At 40.0% G+C, this 23,626-nt stretch overlaps 1 protein-coding gene across 1 annotated transcript in view; it reads left to right on the plus strand.

Moving 5' to 3' along the window:
* RAPGEF4 (Rap guanine nucleotide exchange factor 4) overlaps window positions 1–23,626 on the plus strand; it is a 161,036-nt gene that overhangs the window by 90,496 nt on the left and 46,914 nt on the right. The window contains exons 7-10 of the mRNA XM_075710086.1: window positions 14,349–14,402; window positions 14,701–14,807; window positions 16,693–16,814; window positions 18,283–18,466. Coding sequence (XP_075566201.1) covers window positions 14,349–14,402; window positions 14,701–14,807; window positions 16,693–16,814; window positions 18,283–18,466 — 467 coding nt within the window. The remainder of the gene's footprint in view (window positions 1–14,348; window positions 14,403–14,700; window positions 14,808–16,692; window positions 16,815–18,282; window positions 18,467–23,626) is intronic.

The raw sequence follows: 23,626 nt of genomic DNA on the forward strand, positions 1-23,626 counted from the left end.
AGAGCAGAGCACATTTGGGCCCAGGGAGAATCGCGGGGCTGTGGCTTCCACAGCAGCTTCCAGTGACCTGCACCAGGACTGTAGGGCACCTGTCCTCCCCTGCGTGGCCCCCCAGCATCCCTTCTCTCTACATCCAGCTACGCATGCCCTCTCCTCCATCACAGACTCCTGCTTGCCTGGTGGTAAGGGAGCAGAACTGTCAGAAACACATCAACCTTTTTTCTGAGCTTAATTTTATTCTGTTCTGGATGAAAATTAGCTTCCTGGCCAGGGCCAGCACAAGCAACAGGGCAGAGCCTGGGTGTGGGGTTCAAGGAGGGGATGGACCACAGCGGTCCTGTTTGAGGCTGCTGTGAACTGCCTGCAGCCTTAAATGTCGAACCTCCGCACAAAGCACCACCAGGTCTGTCAGCTACAGGCAGAGACTCTCTCCTGCCCCAAACCTGGCATTTCTGCCAGCCCACGTAAGCTGCAGGGGAAGCAGAGGGACAACTGGCAGGGGATGCAGAGGGACAACTGGCAGGGGATCGTTTTGTCAGGCCAGCTTGCAGCTCCATTGCAATTCACTGCTAAATCACAAATCAGTGTGTGTGATTTCAGTCTCCTGTATTCAAATACAGATTTGTATGATGTATTCCTGTTGTTGCTGTAATACACATACAGATCCAGGCAAATGTTTGTTCCCCTCTCCCTCCCTCCCTCCCTCCCTCCTCTTGAGTTGCCTTAATTATGCTCAGAGCCAGTCTAGATTAGGGATTTTCAGCTTGTGGTCTGCAGGCTGCTGGGTTCTGGCAGCTATTCCAAATGAGCCTGGGAAATAAACCTAAGAAAAGCCTGTTGTCGCTAGCTGCACAAGGTAGCTCATCTCGAGTGGCAAAACTAGGGGGGCCCACAAGATAAAGGAACCTAACACCCCCCCGCCCCGCCCTTTTGTTTCCCCCAATTCAGTTCACACTCGGCTGAGTGTCAGTGTTAGCTGCTGCAGATTCTAGGGGAATGTTGGAAAAACCTGTGTCGACAAAACTGTAACAGTAAGGTTTCTGGCATTCCTTATACTATAAATGTATAGCCACTGTTCCACGGCAGTCCTGGGCCTATGTAATAGAATGGCTCTCTCGTCTTCCTGGTGTACTGGTCCAAACTGGGGGAAGGAGGAAGAAGAAAAAAACCAGGAGGTTGCCTTGCTCTAGAGCTCCTGAATGCTACGTAGTCTTAGTTCTTCAGTGTTACAGTCAGTATTCTTGAAATGCTGTCTTTTGTGTTTTGTCTGGCTTTTCTGCTGTGATGTTTGGGGTAGAGAACCTGGATTACTGCCTGGAAAGTGCTGTGTGAGCTTGTGGCCGTACAGATACAGGGCAATCTGCAGTAATATTTGACTTTGCTGTACCAGAAATTCTTCTGGGGAGGATGTATCTTCCTTTCCCCAAGACAGTCTCCTAGACCAACTGCCATGGAGAAATTGAAGATTCCTGCATTGTTGCAGAAATGATGGTGTTTTTTAACACAAGTTAGCTGGGAATACTCTATGTACATTCAGTATTTCCAGGCAAGCTGGTTTGGATTATAGTAATTAAACTTCTCTGGAACAGCAAACATGTTCACATTGTGATTTGTTTAACGTAGTGCAACAGTCCTTACCCTTTATACAGCCCAGGAAGAGACACTAAAAGTCAGTTAAGCCAAAGAAGATTTTGAGATTATGTTTAAAAAGGAGGTGAGTGGTCGAGAGATGGCAGGGACAGAATTTCAGCTGGATGAAGCAGTATTTTTAGCGATGATGTGAAAATTAGTGCCAACATTAAATAGAAATAGGAGAAAGGGGATAAATTAAAAAATACATGCAGTAGGTCCCTTTCCATTTCACAGAGACAGGGCTGGTTCTGTGATATCCCTAAAAGCCAGACATCACTGAATTTACACAGCTTGGGCTACATACTGAGAGAGGTAAAAAGAGGTCACCTCTTTCAGAAACATACTATGGTGAATTGGGATGTAAAGAGATGTGGTTTGCTGGGGAAAATGTCAGGTAGAGTAATTTCACCTCTCCATATTAGTCTTGGGTTAATTATTGCACTGTTCTGTGTGCTTTTGTGGAGCCAATTTTTTCTCAAGTTGCAACATTTAGCAACGGGGGCAGCTCGGAGTATGTTTAGAAATGTCTGTCCCTCACTAGTTATCAGGGAAGATGAGCTGAAATTCAAAACAATAAGAACAAAGTTGAACAAGCCTGGTTTAAATGGTATCAAGTTAGACAGCTGCAGGCTCTGTAGGAAGTTAGGAGGAGGGAAGGAGCAAATTTACAAATATGAAATATTTACTGTTTTCCAATGCTAATTATATTTTGTTCAGATTGGCAGGAATTAACAGTATTATTCTTTTACTGTTTTCTTGGGGAATACCTACTGTTCACACAGATGCACATTAACTCAATGTTTGTAAATTATTTGCTGATTATTCCCATTGCATCATGGAATTAATGTGAAAAATGAGGCATATTAATCCATGTTGTTCAGATCTAATAATTTGATTCCAAATGCCTTTGTATGTTTTTAATCAATACAATTACTGCCAGTAAAGTATCTGAAGAACACTGAATTAACTGATTAACTAATACAGCAGTTATGAGTTTCATTTCATGCTAGTTAAATGTGTGAGACTGCAATTGGATTTTACTGTAAAAGAAAAATGAAATCCCTTACCCTTCATAGCCAGTATTTCCCCCCTGAATTTATGCTGTTGGACTTTGCTCGTTACTGAATCAGACGATGATGTACCCTCATAGCAGGAGAAGGTAATGATGTTGATGGGTTGTCCTTATGACATGCATGTTGTCTCTCCTGAGCAGGTCCCTTCTGTTTTCATAGAATCATAGAATATCTCAAGTAGGAAGGAGCCCATAAGGATAATTGAGTCCAACTCCCTGCTTCTCGCAGGACTACCTAAAACTAAACCATATGACTAAAAGCGTCATCCAGACGCTCCTTGAACTCTGTGCCATGACCGCTTCCTGGGGAGCCAGTTCTAGTGACCGACCACCCTCTCAGTGAAGAACCTTTTCCTAATGTCCAACCTGAACTTGCCCTGACGCAGCTTCATTCCATTCCCTCATGTCCTATCGCTGGTCACCAGAGAGAGGAGATCAGCACCTCTCCCTCCGCTGCCCGCCTTAAGGAAGTTGTAGACTGTGACGAGGTCACCCCATGTTTTGGTTAGATCCGTCTGGTCGTGAAGGTTCATTGTCGTTAGCAGAGCTGTGGGGGTGCTAACACGTCCCAGTCAGGGACAGGAGCTGTCTCTTGCATCAGAAGCACTAGGAAGAAGGGTGCTACCCTAACTAGACTACAGTCCAATTTTGAAACAAAACCACCCGATAGATAAACTGCACATTCTGAAAGACTTGGATGGGACAGGATAGGTGGCAGGTTCAGCACATCAGCAACCTCCACTTTGACAAGCTTTTTGTAGACATCATGGGAAATAGAAGTTTAAGGAAGATAAGAAGGTTGTTTTTGTGGATATTTGCCAAGAGCAGAATGCTTGTCTTTTCCACTGACGCACAAATAGGTAAATTAAACGGAAGTGCTTTAATGGTTTTTATGTTTATGACAGAAGACTTAAAGCTGTTGAAGTAAAGCAATACTTGGCTGAAAGAATGTTTGTGGCTTTTTTAAAACGCATTCTGGTCTAACCATCAGAGTGGGATTTCTTTCCTCTATTTACTTTCATATACTACAGAAACAACCATTTACCTCTTTTAGGAAATATATTCCATGTAGATGAAAAACATCTGCATCGATCATTAAAAGTCTCCTTCTGTGAAGTAGGATAACAGAAGGTATTGCACTGGATACTGTTAGATTATTCCCTTTCAGTTTCATTTTTAGCAAAACTTTATTTCTGAAATGGATGAAGGGAAGAAGAATGAGGAGTAGGTAGGGCAGCTGGAATCTGAGGCAGGTGTGCTGTACTCCTTCAATGTTTCTTCATTTCATGTATGTTCACACAATGCACTGTCCTGAACTTGGAGAACAAGGAGCCTGGAATCACCAGAAAAGACACAAAATGGGTTTCAATTAACTCCTCTTCCCCACTTCCCAGAGGCTTTGCCTTGTTGCTGACCTCCCCAGGGAATTCAGTAGGTAACCTTCAATGCCCTCTAGCCCTGTCTCACTTTGATGACTTTTCCTTTCTGTGTTAAAAATCGTTGTAAAATGCTCAGGATTAATTTGTAAACATTTCCAGGATTTCAGATGCAGCATTCGGCAGTGTTTTCAGTTTCTCATTCTCATCACTTGTCAGAGATGTGAGTAGATACTCTTGTCCCCATTTTACAGATGGAGAAGTTGAAACAGTGACTAGCTGGGGTCATGCAATACATAAACTGCTATCACCCAGGGGACAGTGGTGCTCTTGCCTCACTTGCGTGGCATTTTGACTACACTAAAGTCAAGAGTTTTACCATTGATTTGAATTCATTATTTCACCCCCTAATTCACACTCCATCTGGTTTTTGGCACCTTTATGTTTGGCATAAAACCACTTCATCTAAAATTTCACCACCTAGTCCTCAGAGAGCAGTTCTGGCATCTGCATGTGATCAAAGCATAGGAGAGCCCCTCCAGTCCTGTTTGCCTAGAGGCATGCCTCCTGGGAGACTTGGAGGCGGGAGATGTGTGCAGAAGTTACAAAGGTACCTGGGGACAAGGGAAGTAAATCCTCCAGAAGCTCATTAATCTTTAACTTCCCTTCAGTTTGCCTTTTGAATAGTTGCTGTTTACCTATAGCATGGGTGAGAGGCAGGTCTTAAAAACCAGTAAGCTTGCTGCCTAACATTTATCATACTTTTTCATCTTCATCATTATAGTTTGTAAATAATTTCAGGTAAATGTACTATTAAATCCATGGATACTAAGAAACCAGTAATTCTCATGAGAGACAATGAAAAAAATACTTTATTCTTTTGTAGGTTAAAAAAATGCAGCAGGAGAGAAACCCGTGACAACACTGACTTGAGATTCCTTATGACAACTGTATTCACACCTCTATCAGAATATCGGGAATGCTCACAGCAGAGTTAGCATTTTCTGACATTTTATTCAATGCATGCAGTGTAGTTATAGCAGCTGTTTCATTGTAGCAGGGAAGTAGAAAAATGACAGGAAAATAAGACATCATTAGCCATGCTCTGGGGGTTTTTGTGCACTGGTCATAGTCTGTTTCAGTATTCTTTTTCCCTTTGACATTCACAGTGAAGTATCATTTTTGGTAATGGCTGAATCATTTTGTGTTAAAAGGACGGACATTTACAGTTTGTCAAAGAAACATTGTAGAAGTGTTAATAATGCAATTTCAATTTAACTTTCTAAAATAAATTTGCTACACTGATTGTATTTGAGAATTTAAAGGGACACATTTTCCTGTTTATGCTATTAATACATGTAGATTACTAAAGAAAAGCAATTTTAGAATGTATTTTAAAATACAGCTTAGTCTTCACACTGTATTACATTTAAAGAACATAGATTTTAAAACAGTCATCATTACTCTGAATATTTTGATAGCAGCCCATTTTCTGACAGTATTCAAAGCCTTTTACGAAGGTAGAAATTATTAGTATTCCTCTCTCCAAAAAGGGGAAAATGAAACACAGTGTGATTATGTGATTTGTGCAAGGTCATGCAGTCAATTAATTCAGAAAAAAAGAATAAAACTGAGCTGTCTTAACCACTGGTCCTGACAATTTCTACTAGTCTATTTTGCTTGGCTTAGTTAGTCTGTAGTTTGGGGTATTTAGATTACAGGTGCTGTAGTTTTATGAAACTCAGGAGATTTTAAAGATGTGATTAATTCCTGTTTCTGTGGAAGTTCCCTAATTTTGCAAAAATCCTTGTGACTGTGTTTTCCTCCATCCATGCCTTGCCCTGGTTCCCACTTTTGCTGTTTACAGATGTTTCTTAAGAAACTATATGGTTGTCTTTTGTGACCATGGGTGGTTTGAAGATGCTTTGGTAATACAATTTTAGACTATCTAGACTGGCTATGGGTCCTTTTAATACTTGCATTGTTTGGTAAACATAGATGAAGAGCAGAAACAAGTGCTCTTTCTGGGTAATTTGTCCTTTGTTAATCTCAAAGTGTTGCTAAGTCAACCAACAGACCTGGCATGAGGTCAGTCATTGTCAGTTTTGGACTTTTCCAGTTAGGAGACGTGAGCAGGCACTTTGCTCTTTGGCTGCCAATACTGTCTTGTGGAGAGTGCTAGGGAGGACAGGTTCGTTCTCTCAGCTGTTACATGCATTTGTGGCGAGATAGTGAAGAGGTGACTGAAATGTTTCCAGCATAGTAGTGATGATTGTATTTCTATTTCCACTGTTCTTGTCTTCTGGAGGAGCGTGGTAAGGTCTGTCTGCAGATATGACTGTGATCTAAGTTGGGCAGAGCTCAGTCCTGGTAACGTGTCCCAACCATCAGAAGTCCCTGTGGCAGGGAACGTGTGCCAAGGTTTCTTACAGACTGTGCACCCTGGGCGGCTGGTCGGAGGTCATGGCATAGGTTGCTTTCTGATGACAAGAGTTGGTCAGTGTATCAGCATGTTCTGCATAGGGCTACTCCAGAGATCCAGTACAGGCTAACAGAGCACAGCAACTCCTACAATATTGGTTACATTTTCCTTCAAATTTTGACAAAAATGCTTTTCAAAGGACCTTTTTATGACAGGAACTTTGGCCAGCTGCTTCTCTGATGTTTTTCAGCAAGCTGCATTCACTAAGCATATTGTTTTACCTGCAGCATCCTAGCGGAGGTTGGTGCAGTCTGCATAGACACACTCTTTCTCTGCAGATGGAGATAGGACCAACGGAGTTGACTTTAGGATACTCTATCCAAGACTGCTTTCTACCTGGAAATGCACTCACACAGCTATGATACTGTATGCTCATCTTTATCCCTGCTCTATGGTTATTGTGTAGCGCTGGAAATACTGGTTTGTGTTGGAAAAAGAGTCATCTATACAAAGGCCCCTCATCTTTGGAATTCTTATCTATGCCTTTGCTCTGAAGTAGCTCAGATAGATGACATATTACGAAAAAGGCAACTTTTTGGAAATGGATGTGTGGATTTGAGAAACAATTATAAGAATGGAAGGGGGAGGTGTTGTGTGGGAAGGCTGTGGGGACTTTTGCTAATGTCAGCTGTTTCTTACTGACTGGCTATACTTTCACCAATATTGCGGGAATCGTTTTTTGTATGTTTTATTTCCTCCCATATGAACCAGGTAGGGCACTGATAGCCTTTCAGGAGATGTATACAAGGATATTCAAGCATGAATAAATGGCAGTCATCAGAAGCCGTTTGGAACCAGTAAGAGCTAAAGATGCTCTGCTTCCTGAAATACACTTAGGAAAATCAAATGTGTGGGCCTTACTCAAAACCCCTTGAGTCAATTAGGGACTTCCCAGTGATTTCAGTGGGATTTGGATTAGGCCATAAATTACCAATAGCAGTAAATACTGATGGTGTAAAACAAACAGACCTCTTAGTGATGTGGCTGTTGCTGCTGCCACCTTTCGACTTGTGTGGCTTTTGTCCTTTGTTTCTTCTGGGTCCCCTGCCAGCCAACAGGAAAACAGATGTCGCTTGCAACTCTTTTCAGTGCCCCAGTTGGAAATAAAGGGATCAACAGTAGTGCACAGGTTTATCTGATCACCTTGGTAACCTCACATGCCATGCTTAACTCCAATGAATACAGAAACTTGTTCTCTGTTCAAAGATGAGCTATGCTGAGGTCATGGGAAAAACATGATTCACTGGCTTTTGTTTTATTTCTTCTTAGCTCTTTGCAGTACACATTTCCTACGTTAACATTTGAGAGTGCTAAGTTAGGTCCCCTCCATCATTGGATTCTGTAGATCCAAATTACTGTAGATCTAAAGCTTTCATTCATATGTAAAGGCTCAGAAGAAACATCCCTTTACAGCTATTTAACAAGGGGAATAGAAAAATGTATTTTACAAGAGATGTTCTTGGATTTTATTTAGCAGATTCAAATAACTTAACAAATACAGACCTCATGTTATGTGTCTGTTATTGTTGTTCATTATATTATTTATTTGTTTGCATATGGCTTGCTCAGTGATGTAAGAAGCACAGAAATAACGGCAGCTCTTGCCCTATAGCTTGTAATCTAAGGCCTATTTCTCCAGAGATTAAATGCGTGCATAAAATTATACACATGAATAGTCCTATTTAAATCTATGGTATTGCTCTCATGCATAAATATTTGCATCTTCAAAGGAATAGAGGTTAAAATTGTTACTTTCCCTATTTCACCCCAATTTAAATAGGGAGTTTTGTGATTGGCTTCATGAGGGGTTTGTTTGAATGGCCCAAATGTGAATCTATAAATGTACAGATATGGAGTTTGTCAATGTTAGCGCTGAAAGCCATTTTATCACAGTTTCTCATGATCATTTACTGCTTCCCGTTACCAACACCTGCAGCATTCCCTTCTCTACCCTCCAGACCCATATGCAGCTTCTCCCTTACAGGGGGGATCAGCAGATCATAGTAAACTGTCTGTGTGTGCACTAGTTGGAAAAGGGCACGATGCAGCTAAAGCTCAAGATGGTACTGCTGTGTTGCTTTATCCCATGCTGAAGGAAAGCTAAGAGCAGGTACACTTGTCACTACTGTGGCCAGGAGATGGGTAATAATTTGTAAATTATTCCAATTGACTTGCATATTTGAGCACTTCACCTGATAACTTTTCCCTTATTCAGAAATCCTGAAAAATGTGATCATCAAGTAGCTGCAGTCATACAGCTCCGTGCAACATGTATGTACTTTAGTCACATTAATTCTTCAAAGATACCAGAATGTGTTAAGAAGGTAATTAAACACTCTGCTCACTCTCTGCTGTTTTATAGGGAGAGCTACTTCTTTTTTAATAAGTTCTTTATAAGCATCCCTTACTGGGAGATCCAAGATTGTAAAGACTTACAAAACATTTCTTGGACTTCAGCCAAGCTGTGATTATTATCCTAAGAAATGATCCCTTACAGAATCCATTTTCTTCTGACAGGAAGTTGTTGCAGGAACACGGTATCCCCTATTAACTAATTGATGTTACATTTCTTTGCCTTTGAAGCATGACTTACCTTTCTATAGCAAACTCAGTCCAAGCCCTGCAGTTCCATTTGTTGCATTTAATCTCATTGCTAGTGCAGCCAGACCTCACTTCAGTAGCTTTGAGAGGCTGTAATTTTGGAGGGGACTCTTTGCTGAGCATGTCTTTTGGATGGCAATGGCGTTGTTTCTTAGTAGGAGTGACTGCTTTGCTTTCTTGAGTCCAGGCTTGCTGCTCTGGGCGTTGTATTATTGATCATCTCCTTAAGCACCACCTTGTGGCTGAACTAATTTTAGACACATAGAGGTGTCCTCAAAAATTGCATGGTGAGGCTAAAAGGTACTTCAGGAAAGCATCTAGTCCATCCCTGAGCCACATGCACAGTTCACTATAGCTGTGTCACTCCTGACAGATACCTTACGTATCCCCCCCAAGTCTCTGAAGATGGAGGAACTACATCTCCCTGGCAATCTGTGCCAGTATTCACTGTCCACACTGTTACAAAAGCTTCACCAATGTCTAACCTGAATCTTTCTTACAGCTATTTAAACTCTTTATTTCCTCATCTCTGCATGATGGACTAGGTGACTTCTTTCTTCTTTTCAAAGGCCTTTGAAATCTGAAGGCTTTTTTATCACACTTCTGCTAAGACTTGCCTTTCCCTTAGCTGAACATCTTTGATTGTTGATATTGTGCTTTCTGGTTATTGTTGTTGCTCTCCTCTAAATACTGTCCAGTTGTTTTAGATATTTTTGAAGTAAAGTGGGCAAAGGAGATGCAGTGCTTTAGCTTAGGTCTTAACTAGGCTGACCAAAGCAGAACTGCATTATGTATCTAATCTGTTATTACATCCCAGTACAGTATTTGTTGCTTTCACACAACTATGGCGTTGCTTACTCAGTTCTATTTAATATCTATTATAAACCTTATTTCTTTTTCTATGGAACTGCTGCTAAGACACTTGTTTCCTACCCTGTTTTTATATAGCTGATTCTGCCTGAAAAGTACAGAATCATGGAATCATAGAATGCTTTCGGTTGGAAGGGACCTTTAGAGATCATCTAGCCCAACCCCCTGCAGTGAGCAGGGACAGCTTTAACCAGATCAGGTTGCTCAGAGCCCCGTCCAACCTGACCTTGAATGTTTCTAGGGATGGGGCCTCCACTGCCTCTCTGGGCAACCTGTTCCAGTGCTTCACCACCCTCATTGTAAAAAATTTCTTCCTTATGTCTAGTCTAAATCTATTCTTCTTCAGTTTAAAACCATTACTCCTTGTTGTGTCACAACAGGCCTTGCTAAAAAGAATGTCCCCATCCTTTCTATAGGTCCCCTTTAAGTACTGGAAGGTCGCAATAAGGTCTCCTTGCAGCCTTCTCTTCTCCAGGCTGAACAACCCCAACTCTCTCAGCCTGGCCTCATAGGAGAGGTGCTCCAGCCCTTGGATCATTTTTGTGGCCCTCTTCTGGACCTGCTCCAACAGGTCTATGTCCTTCTTGAGAACAAGCTGAGAACAAGCTGAGTAGTCAGCACTATCTGTGTTGCATAATAGCATCATATTGTAAACTTATTCTCCAAGGTACACGCAATCCCTCCCGTCCTGAAGTCTCCCGCAGAATCAATCAGTGTACATTCTACTTCATCCCGTGTTAATATTTAATAGTATCAGTTGTGGTACATTCTTGAGAACTGTTCAGAGCAGACCTCTGATATGACTCACAATTGGATAGTGTTTCACTGGTAATTGCTTTCAAAATATACTTTTCCAACTGGCTTTGCACCTATTTTGTAAGAATTTAATCTGCCCTTTGCAGAAGAGATTATCATATGAGATGGTTCCAAAGTCTTACTAAAGTAAAGGGTTGAAAAAGTACTGTTTCTTCCCCAATCTATCTGTGTTGCCACCTGGTCATGGAAAGAAATTAGATGAGTGTGGCATGGTTTGTTCTTGATTAATATATGTCACATGAGACTCATCTCCCTGTTCTTTTCCAAGTGGTTACAAATGGACTTTTTCTAGGAATACAAGTTAAGCTGATGTGTCTATAATTTTTCAGCTCCTCCTTTTCCCATTTTTCTGTCTTCTGCTGCCTTTCTTAGTCCCCAGGAATTGTCAGAGGTGACTGCTGATGGTTCCAAGATGGCTGCAGCCCTCTTTAAGTTTCTTCAAGCTCTTCAAGTTTCCTGCATAAAATTCTACAAACCCAGACAATCTGAAAATAGCTAATTTATGTAGTATTTTCTCATCCATTCTTTTGCTTTTTCAGGCTGAGATTTTACTTCTTTCACTCTACTACTTAGGATATTAGCTATCTGTCTGCCACTGATCTTTCTAATGAACACTGATACAAAAAATAAATGAACTGCTTCTGGCCTTCTTGAATTATCTGTCAATAGATCTCTCTCTGTTGAGCAGTGGATCAACACTTTTCCTTCTCTTTGTTTTACTACTAATGTATTTGTGGAATATTTTTTGTAGCTCTTGACATTTCTTGATAGGTCTGTCTCATTTGCTCATTTGCTTTTCTAATTTTGTCCTTCATTATTCAAATTATTTTTTATACTTGTCTTTTGTAAACCCCTTACTTTATCGTTTCTGTACATTTCCTTCTTGTATTTCAGTGAAGAGCTCTTTCTTTAGCTAAGTTAAGTCTTTACTACAACCTCTAGCTCTGTGCTAGGATATATTGTATGTGCAGTTAGTATTGTTTCATTAAGTAACTACCAGCTTTCTTTAACTCCTTTTACCTTACACTTGCTTTCTCATGACCTGCTCCAGGAATTTAGTGATCAGTATTCTGTTTTTATGGGAATTTTTCTTCCTAGTCCATTGTTTCTACTTTAATGTTCTTACTTCCTTCTGTAAAATTCTGACACTAGATCATTTCATGATCACCTTCACACGAGTTACCTTCTGTCTTCACAGTTGATCCTTCTGTATTGGTCAGGATCAAATGTTGGTGAACAAGCCTTCCTGCTGCTTTCCGCAGATTCTTGTGCTGTGCCTTAGCTTTCACCTTGAGTGTTTTCTGTACTTTTGGGTTGAATCAGATTTCTTCTAAATGCTTTCTTGTATTCTGTTTTGATTAGGATGGGAGATTTATTGACAAATCTTCATCCATATTCAATTTTTTCAGCTACTAGTTTTATGCATTTTTGTTGTAGCTTAACAGAAACTCTGAAGAACAAAAACGTGATTCATTTTCACTAGTCTATTGCTGGAAAAGTCTCTCATATTTTTTGTCTTATGCATTTTATCTCTCCTTTGAAGTATATTCCTAACTAGAATTAAAATCTGGAAGCTAGATTGAGTATATTGAGCTTTATTGATTTTTAAAAAATCTTTTAAGAATATAGAATTTAAAAAGAATTTTCATAATGACTTTAATGTCAATTTAGCCAACCATTTAAGTATATATTTACCTTCAGTCTCATTGAACTTGATGAGGACTTGAAATCCTTTTAAAAGAAAATGGAAGCAAAAATTATTAATACTTAGGGGCATATATCTGACTTCATTATTTATTTACCTGTTTGAAACTGTTATCCAATGGTTTTGTTTGCATTAGAGGCATCTTTCAAAAGATTCTTGCTATTCTTAACATGCTTTAACTGTAAATGTAGACTGTCTAAACATGTTCCACACAGTTCCAGAAACAAAGAAATTTTGAGGGATGTCCCTTCTGGTGGGACAGAAATGTTTATAACTTAAATGAGTCTTTGAAAAATTGTTAACTTATTAATGAGAAAAATCAGGAATCCCAATTTAATTGTACTGATTTGCCTTTTCAGAGATTTCTTGTAAGGTATGGGTAGAAATGAAAAAACATTTTCATTGTTTTCCATATACAGGCCTCTCTGTTAAGATTATCTTATCTTTATTGATTTCTGTCACATGCTTCCCTCATTTTCTCCTTCCGGGCTGACCTATAGTCTCCTGGTGCATTTGTAGCTCCTAGCACTATTTGATTACTAGAAGGACTTTGTCACATCATTAAAATCCTGTGGGAGCTAACGAACAGATGCCCAGGTTAAGAAAACTGATACCTGGCAACCCAGCAGTACACGGCATGTGTTTTACCGTACTTCCAACCTGGCTGCCCTCCCTTTGCTGCACGGGCGTACGGGAGCCGTGGCTGCCATGGGCTGAAGTGCAAGGTCTCGCCCTTGTGGGAGACCTCTGTGTTTGGTGTGATCTGCCCTGTCAGCGAGCCCACAACGCCAGCCAAATTCAGCCCTTGTGTCGTGTCTCCTGACGTTTCACACTGGAAGTGAATTTGGTCCATGCTATTAACTGCAAGTCCCAACAAAGCAAAATGTCTTCCAGTCATTCTGAGATGGCTGCTGAAGTTCCGTTTTGTTCTCCTTTGGCTCCATTCCTACTGTCCTTTAAGCCTCTGCTTTCCTTTTTCCTCTGTGTTGTGCCATGTGCTTCCTGTCTCCCCCTCTCCTTTTACCTGTTCGTTACATGCCTGTTTTCCCATTTCTTTCATCCCCTTCTCTGCTTCTCTCTCGTAGAGCCCTGATAGCCTTCCCTTTCACTCTTCCTTTTGCAGAACCAAGTGACCTGCTTTACTCTTCTTTTTCCTTCACCAGCCCCTTTGTGAAACTCCTTACCTAGGTCTCTGCAAGTGGCCTGCATGCTCTTGCATTTCAGAGAGCTCTAGTGAGCAGCTATAAAAGGGTTGCCAGCTAGGCCTGATATTTAGAAAAGACAGAGAGTGGGAGCAGAGCTTTTTCTTCATTGCTGTTTTCTTGTGTTATGCCGTAAGGGAAAAGAGAGCCGAACAGAAAAAGGTGCTGAAGAAGGAGAGAGTTTTCATGGTGGGGGACTGAATGGCGGAGGCAGCCGCACGTGGAGGAACGCTGTTGTGCCCACTGCGGGTCGAGAGCAGCAAGCGGAAGAGCTAGCTGTGCCTGCGTAGCCTCAGATCTGATACGATGTTTGGCCATTGCACGCTTCATCAGTACTTTAGAAAGTTCAACATACATTTGTTTCTTCATCTTCATGTGTCATGTCACTGTTTTAATTGGCTGAGTATTAAGAGCCAAGTTTGTCTTTAGAACGTCTTCAGAGAGCTTTTGCTACTCACGTCTCCTGGGCAGAACTTGGACTTATAAGTCATTCTTTGTTTTTACAGCTTCTTTGTTCAGTTTTTTATTTTAGCCTTATTTTATTTTACTGCTCAACCTTTAAAAATGTAATTCATTTTATTTTATTTTGCAGACACCTCTTATTGAACCTCACATCCCACATCGTCCTACTAAAACCATTACACAGGTAATAGGACATAGGTGTGCTGTAGAGCCAGGCCACTGGACAAATGGAAATAACTCCTATTTCCAACAGTGTGATGAGTATCAGATGAAGTGATGCTTTCTGTTAGATGTGATAAGTATGTGAGACTTAAAATCCCGAATATGTACTACACTGCTCTGCAAAAGTAAGCATCTGTGCAAGGACTTTTAATTTAGGGAGAAGAGAACTTGTGTTTTGTTTTTCAGAAGGCAGTACAGAGATTGCGGAAAGTTTAAAATGTGTGTGTCTTGGTCCCTTTTTTTTCTCCATGATCACCAAGGTTCCTTCAGAAAAGATCCTCAGAGCTGGAAAGATTTTGCGGAACACAATTCTGTCCCGAGCCCCTCACATGATAAGAGATCGTAAATACCATCTGAAGACTTACAGGTGTGTGAGCTGATTGTATAGAGGTCTCTGAATTTTTATGCCTGCCATCCTCTGATTTGTGATTTATGCCTTACCATACTTGCAGGTCTCAAAAGGTCTGAAATTATTCTGTGATGCTATTTGAGTCTGGATGTTATGCAGTCTTTAATGGGCCTGGTAAATCTTTTCTGAAGTAATTTGACTGGAAATTGAGTCCATGATTGTGAACAGAGTATTCACATACAAAAACTCTTCCAAAGTTAATAGCATAGTTAGCTGGAATATTCTGTGCAATATCGAGTTAAAATGTAGATTCTGTTCTCTTTGTGTATCAGTAAGAGATAATAGGAAAGCTCATTAATGTATTATGTTACTGTACTGATTGCTACAGCGGTGTTGCTCAGTGTGGAGTTCTGAAAATTCACCTGGTGTGAAACATTCCTTATGTAGATTTTCTGTTTTATTTAAAATTATTTTCTTCAGTGTATTGCCAGGCTTTCTTATCTTCCTGCTGGTGGCAGCACTGTCTTGCTGAAGTGGGATAACAATAGCACTTGTAGAATAGGAATCTGACTTCAAGGAGTCAGGATCTATCTACTGTTGGCTTAAGGAACAATCAATTTGTTTTACTGTCTAATGTTTAAATCAAATACCTAATGCATTATTCAGAGTATATTTAAATAAAAATTGGTTTAAAATCTCTGAGTATGTCTTTTTCTAAAGAGTAAATCAATATGTTGCTGATCTGCTTTTAAGATAAGTGCATTGATTTTCCATATTTCAGTCCAAAATGTATTTAAGATGATGCAAGGTATTTGGAGCTTGTGAGTTGATCTGAGAATATATGACGTTACCTAGAAGAATAAAAGAGCATGTATGATAAATGAAGACCAGTGCTGGTCCACACAACAGCGCCATTTTATCTTATGCATAAGTGGGAAAAACTCTTACTGTTCTATCCTTGTTTTTTTTAAAATATGGAATGCCAAAATTAAGATTGGATCCAGGTGAGGGCAAGTTTTGTCGTCAAAATGGGATTTGAATTGGAAGAGCATTATTTAAGCTAAATTTCAGCAATTTCAGTATTATCTATTTCCTTGGTTTCTAAAAGTGATGCAAGGAGTGTGGAGCCACGAGAGCCTGTCTAGAAGGACTAGCCAGCTTCCTCTCTGTTCTACGTGTGATCAGTTATAGATTTGTAAGTTTTTGATCACATTGCTTTTTTGCTTCTGTTCTGCTGAGCTAGTGAGTGTTAGGACAAAGAATTTTACTTAGTGATCATGGGCTTTTTGCTTTTTTCTCCCTCTTTGGCCATTCTTCAGAACTTGAGGCCTGTTGTTGTCTGCCTTTGGGTCAGTCAGGAGCTGCGAGGTGACCAGCACCTAGCATGAGAGCGCCTCAGAAACACTGTAGACCTACAAACATATGTCCCCAAATACAGTATGGCTGGAGTGTGGTTACAAAGGAAGGAACATCCTCATAACACTCACTCTTCCTGTGGAGGCTGTTCTCGTTGGCAAAGCTCTTGCAGTGTTAGATGATTGTTTTCATGCAGGATTCTGAAAAGTGTGAGGCTTTTGCTATCCCATGGTATACAGCGAAGGTTTCCTTTGAAATCTGGGTTGCGCTGGTGCAACAGGTTTTGTACCAGGTGGCACAGGGTCACTCTGATCGTCTGAACTTTGCTTTTCCCAAAACACTTGTTGTTTTGCTGAGGAGATCCTCTCAAAACTGAACACCTTCATCGGTATTTCAAGCATATACGCATAGATGGTGATGTGTTTTCTGTAGGGAGATTTGACTAAGGTTATACAGAGTTTAAGATATCACTGTTCTTGACAGACACTGTGTGATCTCTCTCTTGGCTAGCTCCCTTTTCATTTCTATCTATTTATTTGTCCTTCAGGCAATGCTGTGTGGGGACAGAACTAGTTGATTGGATGATGCAGCAAAGTCCTTGTGTCCATTCACGAACCCAGGCTGTTGGCATGTGGCAAGTATTGCTGGAAGAAGGTGTTCTTAACCATGGTAAGATAAACAAAATCAGCAACTTGACTAAAACATGGGCGATGTGTGACATCAGTGCCTCTGTAGATCTCTTTCATGAAAAAGAAAGGGATCATGAGCTCAAAAGAAATGCTGCAGAGCAACCTGTTCATTCGTAAGTGCAGGTGCAACACACAGACAGTATTACATGAATCTTGCTACCAATATACCTTTTTAACTTATGAGAATAGTGAAAAGTAAATGAACAATTTATAATGATAACTCTATACTTAGGAATACACTGGCTTGTGATTATATTGCAAGAGCTGTATAGCACTCAGGCCAAAACCAAAAGATGTATTACCATACATAAAACTGATCTTCATCAAAGATTTTCAGCATTTGGAAGTAGATGTGAGCATTTGTGTTTGCTCAGATCCGTAATTTTGGAATGATTTTTAGTGGTTTTAGAATGGTTCCCAAATTCAGCACTCCAAATATTCCAGTGCAGAGATCTGGGATTTTATGTTAGTTTTCTGACTGTATTTTATATTGACCTTCAGTTTCCATTTGGCAGGATTTACTTGGTAACAGGACATTATAATCCTCAAAAGTGTAGCTTTCTAAAGCAATATTCATATTTGAAGCTTTGCATGTACAGTTTTAGTAAGTTCAGAAGAGCAGCTCTATTACAATACACTTCCATTTATCCTCTGTTGTGCTTCCCATATCCCAGGGAGAAATTTCCACACTGAGAAGACAGATTGTTTCCCCCGATTCCTTACGCTAAGGGCTCTAGCTTTAATTCCTGCCAAATACTGCCTTGAACTTCCAGGGGAAATCTGTTGCAAGCTGTATCACAGTATCCAACTCAACACATCACTCTGACTTGCTTGGAAGACCAAGGGTTTGTCCTTTGCCATATCATAGCCTCTCTTTAGAAGTCTTCTCTTGGTAGTATTTCCATTAAGTTCTTCCACCAGAACACAGGTCAATGAACTTTCCCCTGGAATTATATCTTGATGATGTACATTTCTGGTACATCAGAAAGAGTTTAGATGCCTTTGTTACCTTTTAGCCCTGTCTGAAACACATAGGGCAAGGTGTTCATGCTAGAGAACACCTGTTAGAAATTCATGATGTAACCGTTTCCCCAGTGTGAATTGTTTGCTTAAATGAAATGGGTTGAAACAATAAGAACAAAACCAGATCTAACAGGAAAAACACACACACGCATGCACACACACATATATGTATACACACCCACAACATACATATATACAAGCCTTTTGGAAAGTATTTGCAGTACACAATCTAAAAGTGTACCCTCCAAGCTACATAATTTGGACATATGTGAGAAATAAAGGTGTTTCATACTCTTGCAGTTTCTCTGTAGCTTTCTTTCCCGTCTTAACTAATATAACTGTGCCATATACGATGCTACACAGATTTCTATGAGGTTAATTTTAATGAGGAGAGCTTAGTGTTTGATATGTTATGTTGTTTTCAGTGGATCAGGAACACCACTTTCAAGACAAATACTTATTTTATCGGTTTTTGGACGATGAGTGTGAAGATGCCCCTTTGCCAACCGAGGAGGAGAAAAAGGAGTGTGATGAGGAGCTACAGGACACTATGCTTCTTCTGTCTCAGATTGGGCCAGATGCTCATATGAGGATGATTCTCAGAAAACCGTAAGTAGATTAATGAGTTGAGATTATGCATGGGCCTTCCTTGTGACGTGGAAACAAGAGAAACCTACATTTATTATCAGGCATCCTTTGGCCAGTTATTCCACTTCAGTGCCAGTTTGTTCAACCTGTAAAGTTTTTAAGTCTATATTAAGTCATTTCCAGTCCTTATTAATGCTTGTAAGTTGAGAATAACCATCAAAGGCCATGAATGCCATCATATTCACCTTGAGGAAATGCTGCATTATGAGTTTGTGTTTCATTTCTGAGTCTCCCCAAAAGTAAGTTGCAGGTAATAGAAGAATCTTGCTCCGTTAACACTTTTTGTGTAGACGTGCCATTCGGTTAACTATGCTGCTTTCAGTTATTGTGAGTGAGTGGTAGGATGGCACAGCAGGTACCTTTCAATTACAGTCTTCAGTGGCAGCCATTAATTGGATTCATCCTTGGTAGAACTTTATTGAATTAAGATGGGCTGGACTTGGCCTGTTGTAGTTTGCTAGCAAGGTGTGAAATGTGGCTCTGTGGGTTTATTTATCCATTCTTATTGTTATAAAATCAATACACTGGAAAAAAAAATGCTTTCTGTACCTAGACCACAGAGGATGTCTGCCTAACCTTTTCACAGCTATCAGATTATGTCCTCTCACCCATCGGTTGGCTAACCATCCTTTCAGCAATATGTTCTGGTCACACTGAAAACTGTGCTAAAGGCCTTTTTTACAGGCAGCTTTGTAGTGACTTCAAAGCAACCAGTGTAGACTCTGTTTGACCCTCCATTGAAGGCAACGTCTTCATTATGCAGGTAGTGTTTAGGGGCCACTGAAGACATACTTTGTTGCTAATTAAGCGCACTGAGAATAACGAATTACTTAAGGTCATCTTCACTGAAGATTTACTTGTAAAGGTCAGTTCAGAAAAGCTAAGTACACAAAGCTGGATCCTGCTCCCTTGAGGCCATTGGCTAAGTTTTTCTTTGTTGTGGGATAGGATTGGGCCCTGCCTACAGTGTGAGAACATTTTTTGTACTAAAAATGTTTTGAATCCACTTAACACAAGTGTTTGCTCCTGTTCTGTTTGCATCTGTATCCTTTCCCTGCTCCATTCTTGACCCTGTGTTGTCTGTTTAGATTGTAAGCTCGTTTAATGGCACTTTTCCAAAAAACTGCTAAAAGCATTGAATTTCAAAAAGTGACATCAGATACTTGTGCTTGTAAAAATAGGTAACACTGCCATCAACCAATAGTTTAAAAAGTACAAATTCTCTTTCCTCTGTTCATTAGTGGCCCAGTCAAACACAAACAAAGGAGCACTCACTCCCTGTCACGCAAAATACATAGACAAATCAGACTGGGAGCATGGGGCTTCCATAAATCCTTATGGTGTCAGGGCAGTGAGGTGTTTTGTACTCACAGAGATGTCCTGTGCGTTCTCCACTGAGGAGCGAAAGAGGGCTTCTTGCACCCATGAGCAGCTGCCAGTCGTTAGGAGACCGTGAGCAGTGCTATGTGTGCTGTGACCCTGCACCTCTGCACTATCTCCTTTGCCTCAGGCTGACTGAGCAGGTTGGCTCTTGGAGAATTGCCCCCTTAGGTTATCATGGTTTCTGGCTGCCTACTACATTTGCTTTCCACCACGACTTTCAGAGCAGCCAGTGTAAGTTTACCCTGGCAGGATCAGCACTGATTATCATTTGCACTCCTTGCAGAGAGCTAGAAGGCTGGGATGATGCTGTGGAAAGTACTGCTCTCCCCTCTGTGTCATCACTTGCGCAGCATCACCCAAAAAAATATTCACAGGAGACTTTTCATGCCATATAGTGAGGGGAAAGAGGTTTTCTCAAGACTGACAGCCATCTGATGTCTTTCTCTGTCCCTGAAAGTGCTTATTTTTGCTGCCCTTTGCTCATGGAAGCAAGCTTGTACTGTCGGGCACCATATTAACTACTGTTCTAGTATTCAGTTTACATGCGTTATGATTTTGTCAGTTGAAAATCCACCCTGGGCTGTGCTGTATCAAAGCTGTTAGAATCTCCATGAATCCTCAGAGTCCTGCTAGTTTTGACTAGACACCATTACAGCTGCCAAAAGTTCAAGGCATTGTCAGGGCTTTAGAGACACTGACTCTAGCTGACCTGAGTAGGACCCACAATTTTCAAACCAACACAGCTGCATTTTACAATAGTCACCATTTCCGGAGAGGTTGCAGAACTCGGATAATTACCCTGAAAGAAATAAGACAATATTCTTTGATGAGAAAATTACTTTGAGAATTTGATTGTATAATGAAGCTTTTGCTTTGAAAGGTACTTTCTATTGTTCAAAATCTGAAAATCTCTAGCAAAAAGTGTCACTTGTTTTGACAGCCGACTTAAAAAATTCTCTGTTTATTACATTAACTGCAGCATTTTAACTGTCAAACTGTGAAAGAATGTTCTATAGTTTAAAAAACAGAATAGAGCTCAGGGAAATTTTTGGCAGGCTCTTGTTGCTATTGGGTGGGTTTTTTTTCTTTGGAAACACATACACTGTGAATGTGAAAATAGCTTTTTGTGAAGTAGCAAACACAGCTCTCTGCTCCTTATAATGCCTGGAGCACAGATGCAGACCTTGAGCAAGTCCCTGGAAAAAATATTATAGCATTAACACAGCTCTTCTTTACAAGTGTTTCAATCCTTCAGTATGAAAATACATCCTGAAAACATTTTTCTAGTTACTTTATTTTAATGGTGTTCAGATATAGCTAACTTGATGGTAAACCCTAATTGAATAGGATGCTTTAATACAAAGCTAAACACAATAATAACAGGAGTCTTTAACGGCAGAATGATATTCAGCAGACAACAGTATTGAACTCAGATGATGTTATGGGTTATGTTCTTTTTTAATACTCTAGGCTACAGTAAGATAGCAGTATGACTGAAACAATAAATCTGTCATATACTCTTGGTGACTGCACTCAGCAAATTTTTTTCACTTGCAGAAGTAAGGTCGACAGGGTGCTAGGGAGAGGAAGAGAAAAATCTAAACATGGTAAACAGCACAAAATATATCTATAATAAAATAACAATTTAATTATTGCTAAGAATCTATAGCTTCTTGAAGGTCTTGTAAAAGTTGATCAAGACATATTTATTCTCTTGTTCTTAAAATGTTTTATTTAGATATCCCACCCAGCTGTTAGTAGTAAGAATCATACTGGATTATTAAGTTCTGTAGTCCTTGGTAGAGTTTCCTGCCAATGACATTTAATAAACCAAGTGTTATTCCTGGGACAGGAAATACAGATTATCTTTCCACATATTAGTTCACTGATGTTTATGGGTATTATATGTAGTAGATGGTATTTATGGAGTTAATCAAGGAGCACTGATTCAAGTACAAAGATTACATAATTAGCTTCTGTGCTAGAGTAAGTGAACATGCATTCACTTTCACACTCAGACACAGGTAGTGGGTAAAATTATTCATGTCTCCTGTATATTCTTTATGGTACTTGAAGACAAAATTTGTGCTCTGGAAATATATGTTTATTTGACATATAATCACAATGTTATGGGGTCTCCGATCTTCTCCCTTGTTCTTACTGAGAATTTTCTGGTTAGCTGTGTAATAAAAATTAGCAGTGATATTGCTTGTATGTACATGGTTTATCAATGGCAAAGTACTATGTTATTGTCAACATCCTAGTTACAGAGAAGCTCCATGTCTCTGACCTTGATAAATTCTCCAAACACTGAACAGTTTTTATTGATCACTTAATATCACCTGAGTTGTCCTGTCCGTTAATGTGTAGCCTCGTTCCCTACCTATTCCATTTATTATCCTGTCTATAACCAGCTATTGCTGTTAGAATGTGTCCCCTGCAGAAACTAGGTCTTTACACAGCAGGATCCTACAAATCAACATCAGTGGGTCACCACACAGGTTTTACAGAAGCAGTGATGCCTAATATCTCTCAACGTGACATCTGCAGAAGCAGAAGTAAAGACTGGGTACATCCACTATAGATTGTCAGTCCTCCCAATGTGCTAACCCAGGAGGCAAATGGACATACTGAAAGAAGAGTGTACCCTTTTGTCTTGGTAGAGATCTGATGTAGTAAGACATCATCCTTTTCTATTTTAATTTCATGTAGAAATGTGTTAATTTGTTACACTATGTTTTCCATTGTCCAAGACATGCTGGTTTTGCAAGCATGTAATAAAATCAAAGTCGTTACCTCCTGTGGGAAGTATTATTTGTTAAAATCCTTACTTAGTGTTTCTTAAATCTCCAGTGAAAGGTAGCTAGTACTGGCTTAGCTTTATTCTGTACTTAATTAAGCTGCTAGTACCCCACATAAATCACTAGAAGTGGCAGCCTTGTAATTTCAAGCCAGATTTAGAAATAGTAAAGAGTATTTTGAGTCACTAGAGGGCATAGCAGTACCAAACCAGTTTCTGTTTCTCCCTTAACAGTTTATTCCATTTTGTGTAAGAAAAGAATAATTTCATCCAAAACGTTTCTTGTCTAAATTGGTCTTTAGTCTGGGTAATAGTAAATGTATGTCATTGGTAAGTGAAGAACAGATGAAAAGTATAGCTTGCTTAGCAAAGATGATGTCGGTTGTCCTTATGTTTCCTATGACTTCTTTGGCACTTCCTTCATCCAAAAGAAGTCTCCATCAAACTTCTTTTGCAAAAAGATGTAATATAACTGCAGAGTGACAGGATTGCTGAGTACTCCCTCTACCTCACACATGATTTAGACAGACTGTTGATCCAAGAGGTTATTAAGCAGAAAACCTGTAGAGCACTATATTTCTTTATATGACTTTCCTGATTCTCTGGATGCTAGAATCTCCTGTAATGTTGACATTTTAGGAGGAAAACTGCTATCAGAAAGGTTCATTGTGACATTTCTTTTAGGGCTGTCCAAAGATTGAACTGTGCTGTTAATTCTTTTGACACCACACATTGTGGACAGTGGGGTTTGGAACTGTGCACTAGCCTGTTCTTAATGTGAACATGTAAACCTTCTCCTTTGAAACTCCTGCCCCTGGCCTGGACTTCCTGTATCCCATTTCCTCACATCTTAAATTTATCCTCTCTCCCTTCTTATGACAGGTTGCTCTATTCTTCTGTTCTTAGCCCATTGATTTAATTATTTATATTCTGCTTTT

The sequence above is a fragment of the Pelecanus crispus genome, chromosome 5, assembly GCF_030463565.1.
Source record: "Pelecanus crispus isolate bPelCri1 chromosome 5, bPelCri1.pri, whole genome shotgun sequence".
NCBI lineage: Eukaryota > Metazoa > Chordata > Aves > Pelecaniformes > Pelecanidae > Pelecanus > Pelecanus crispus.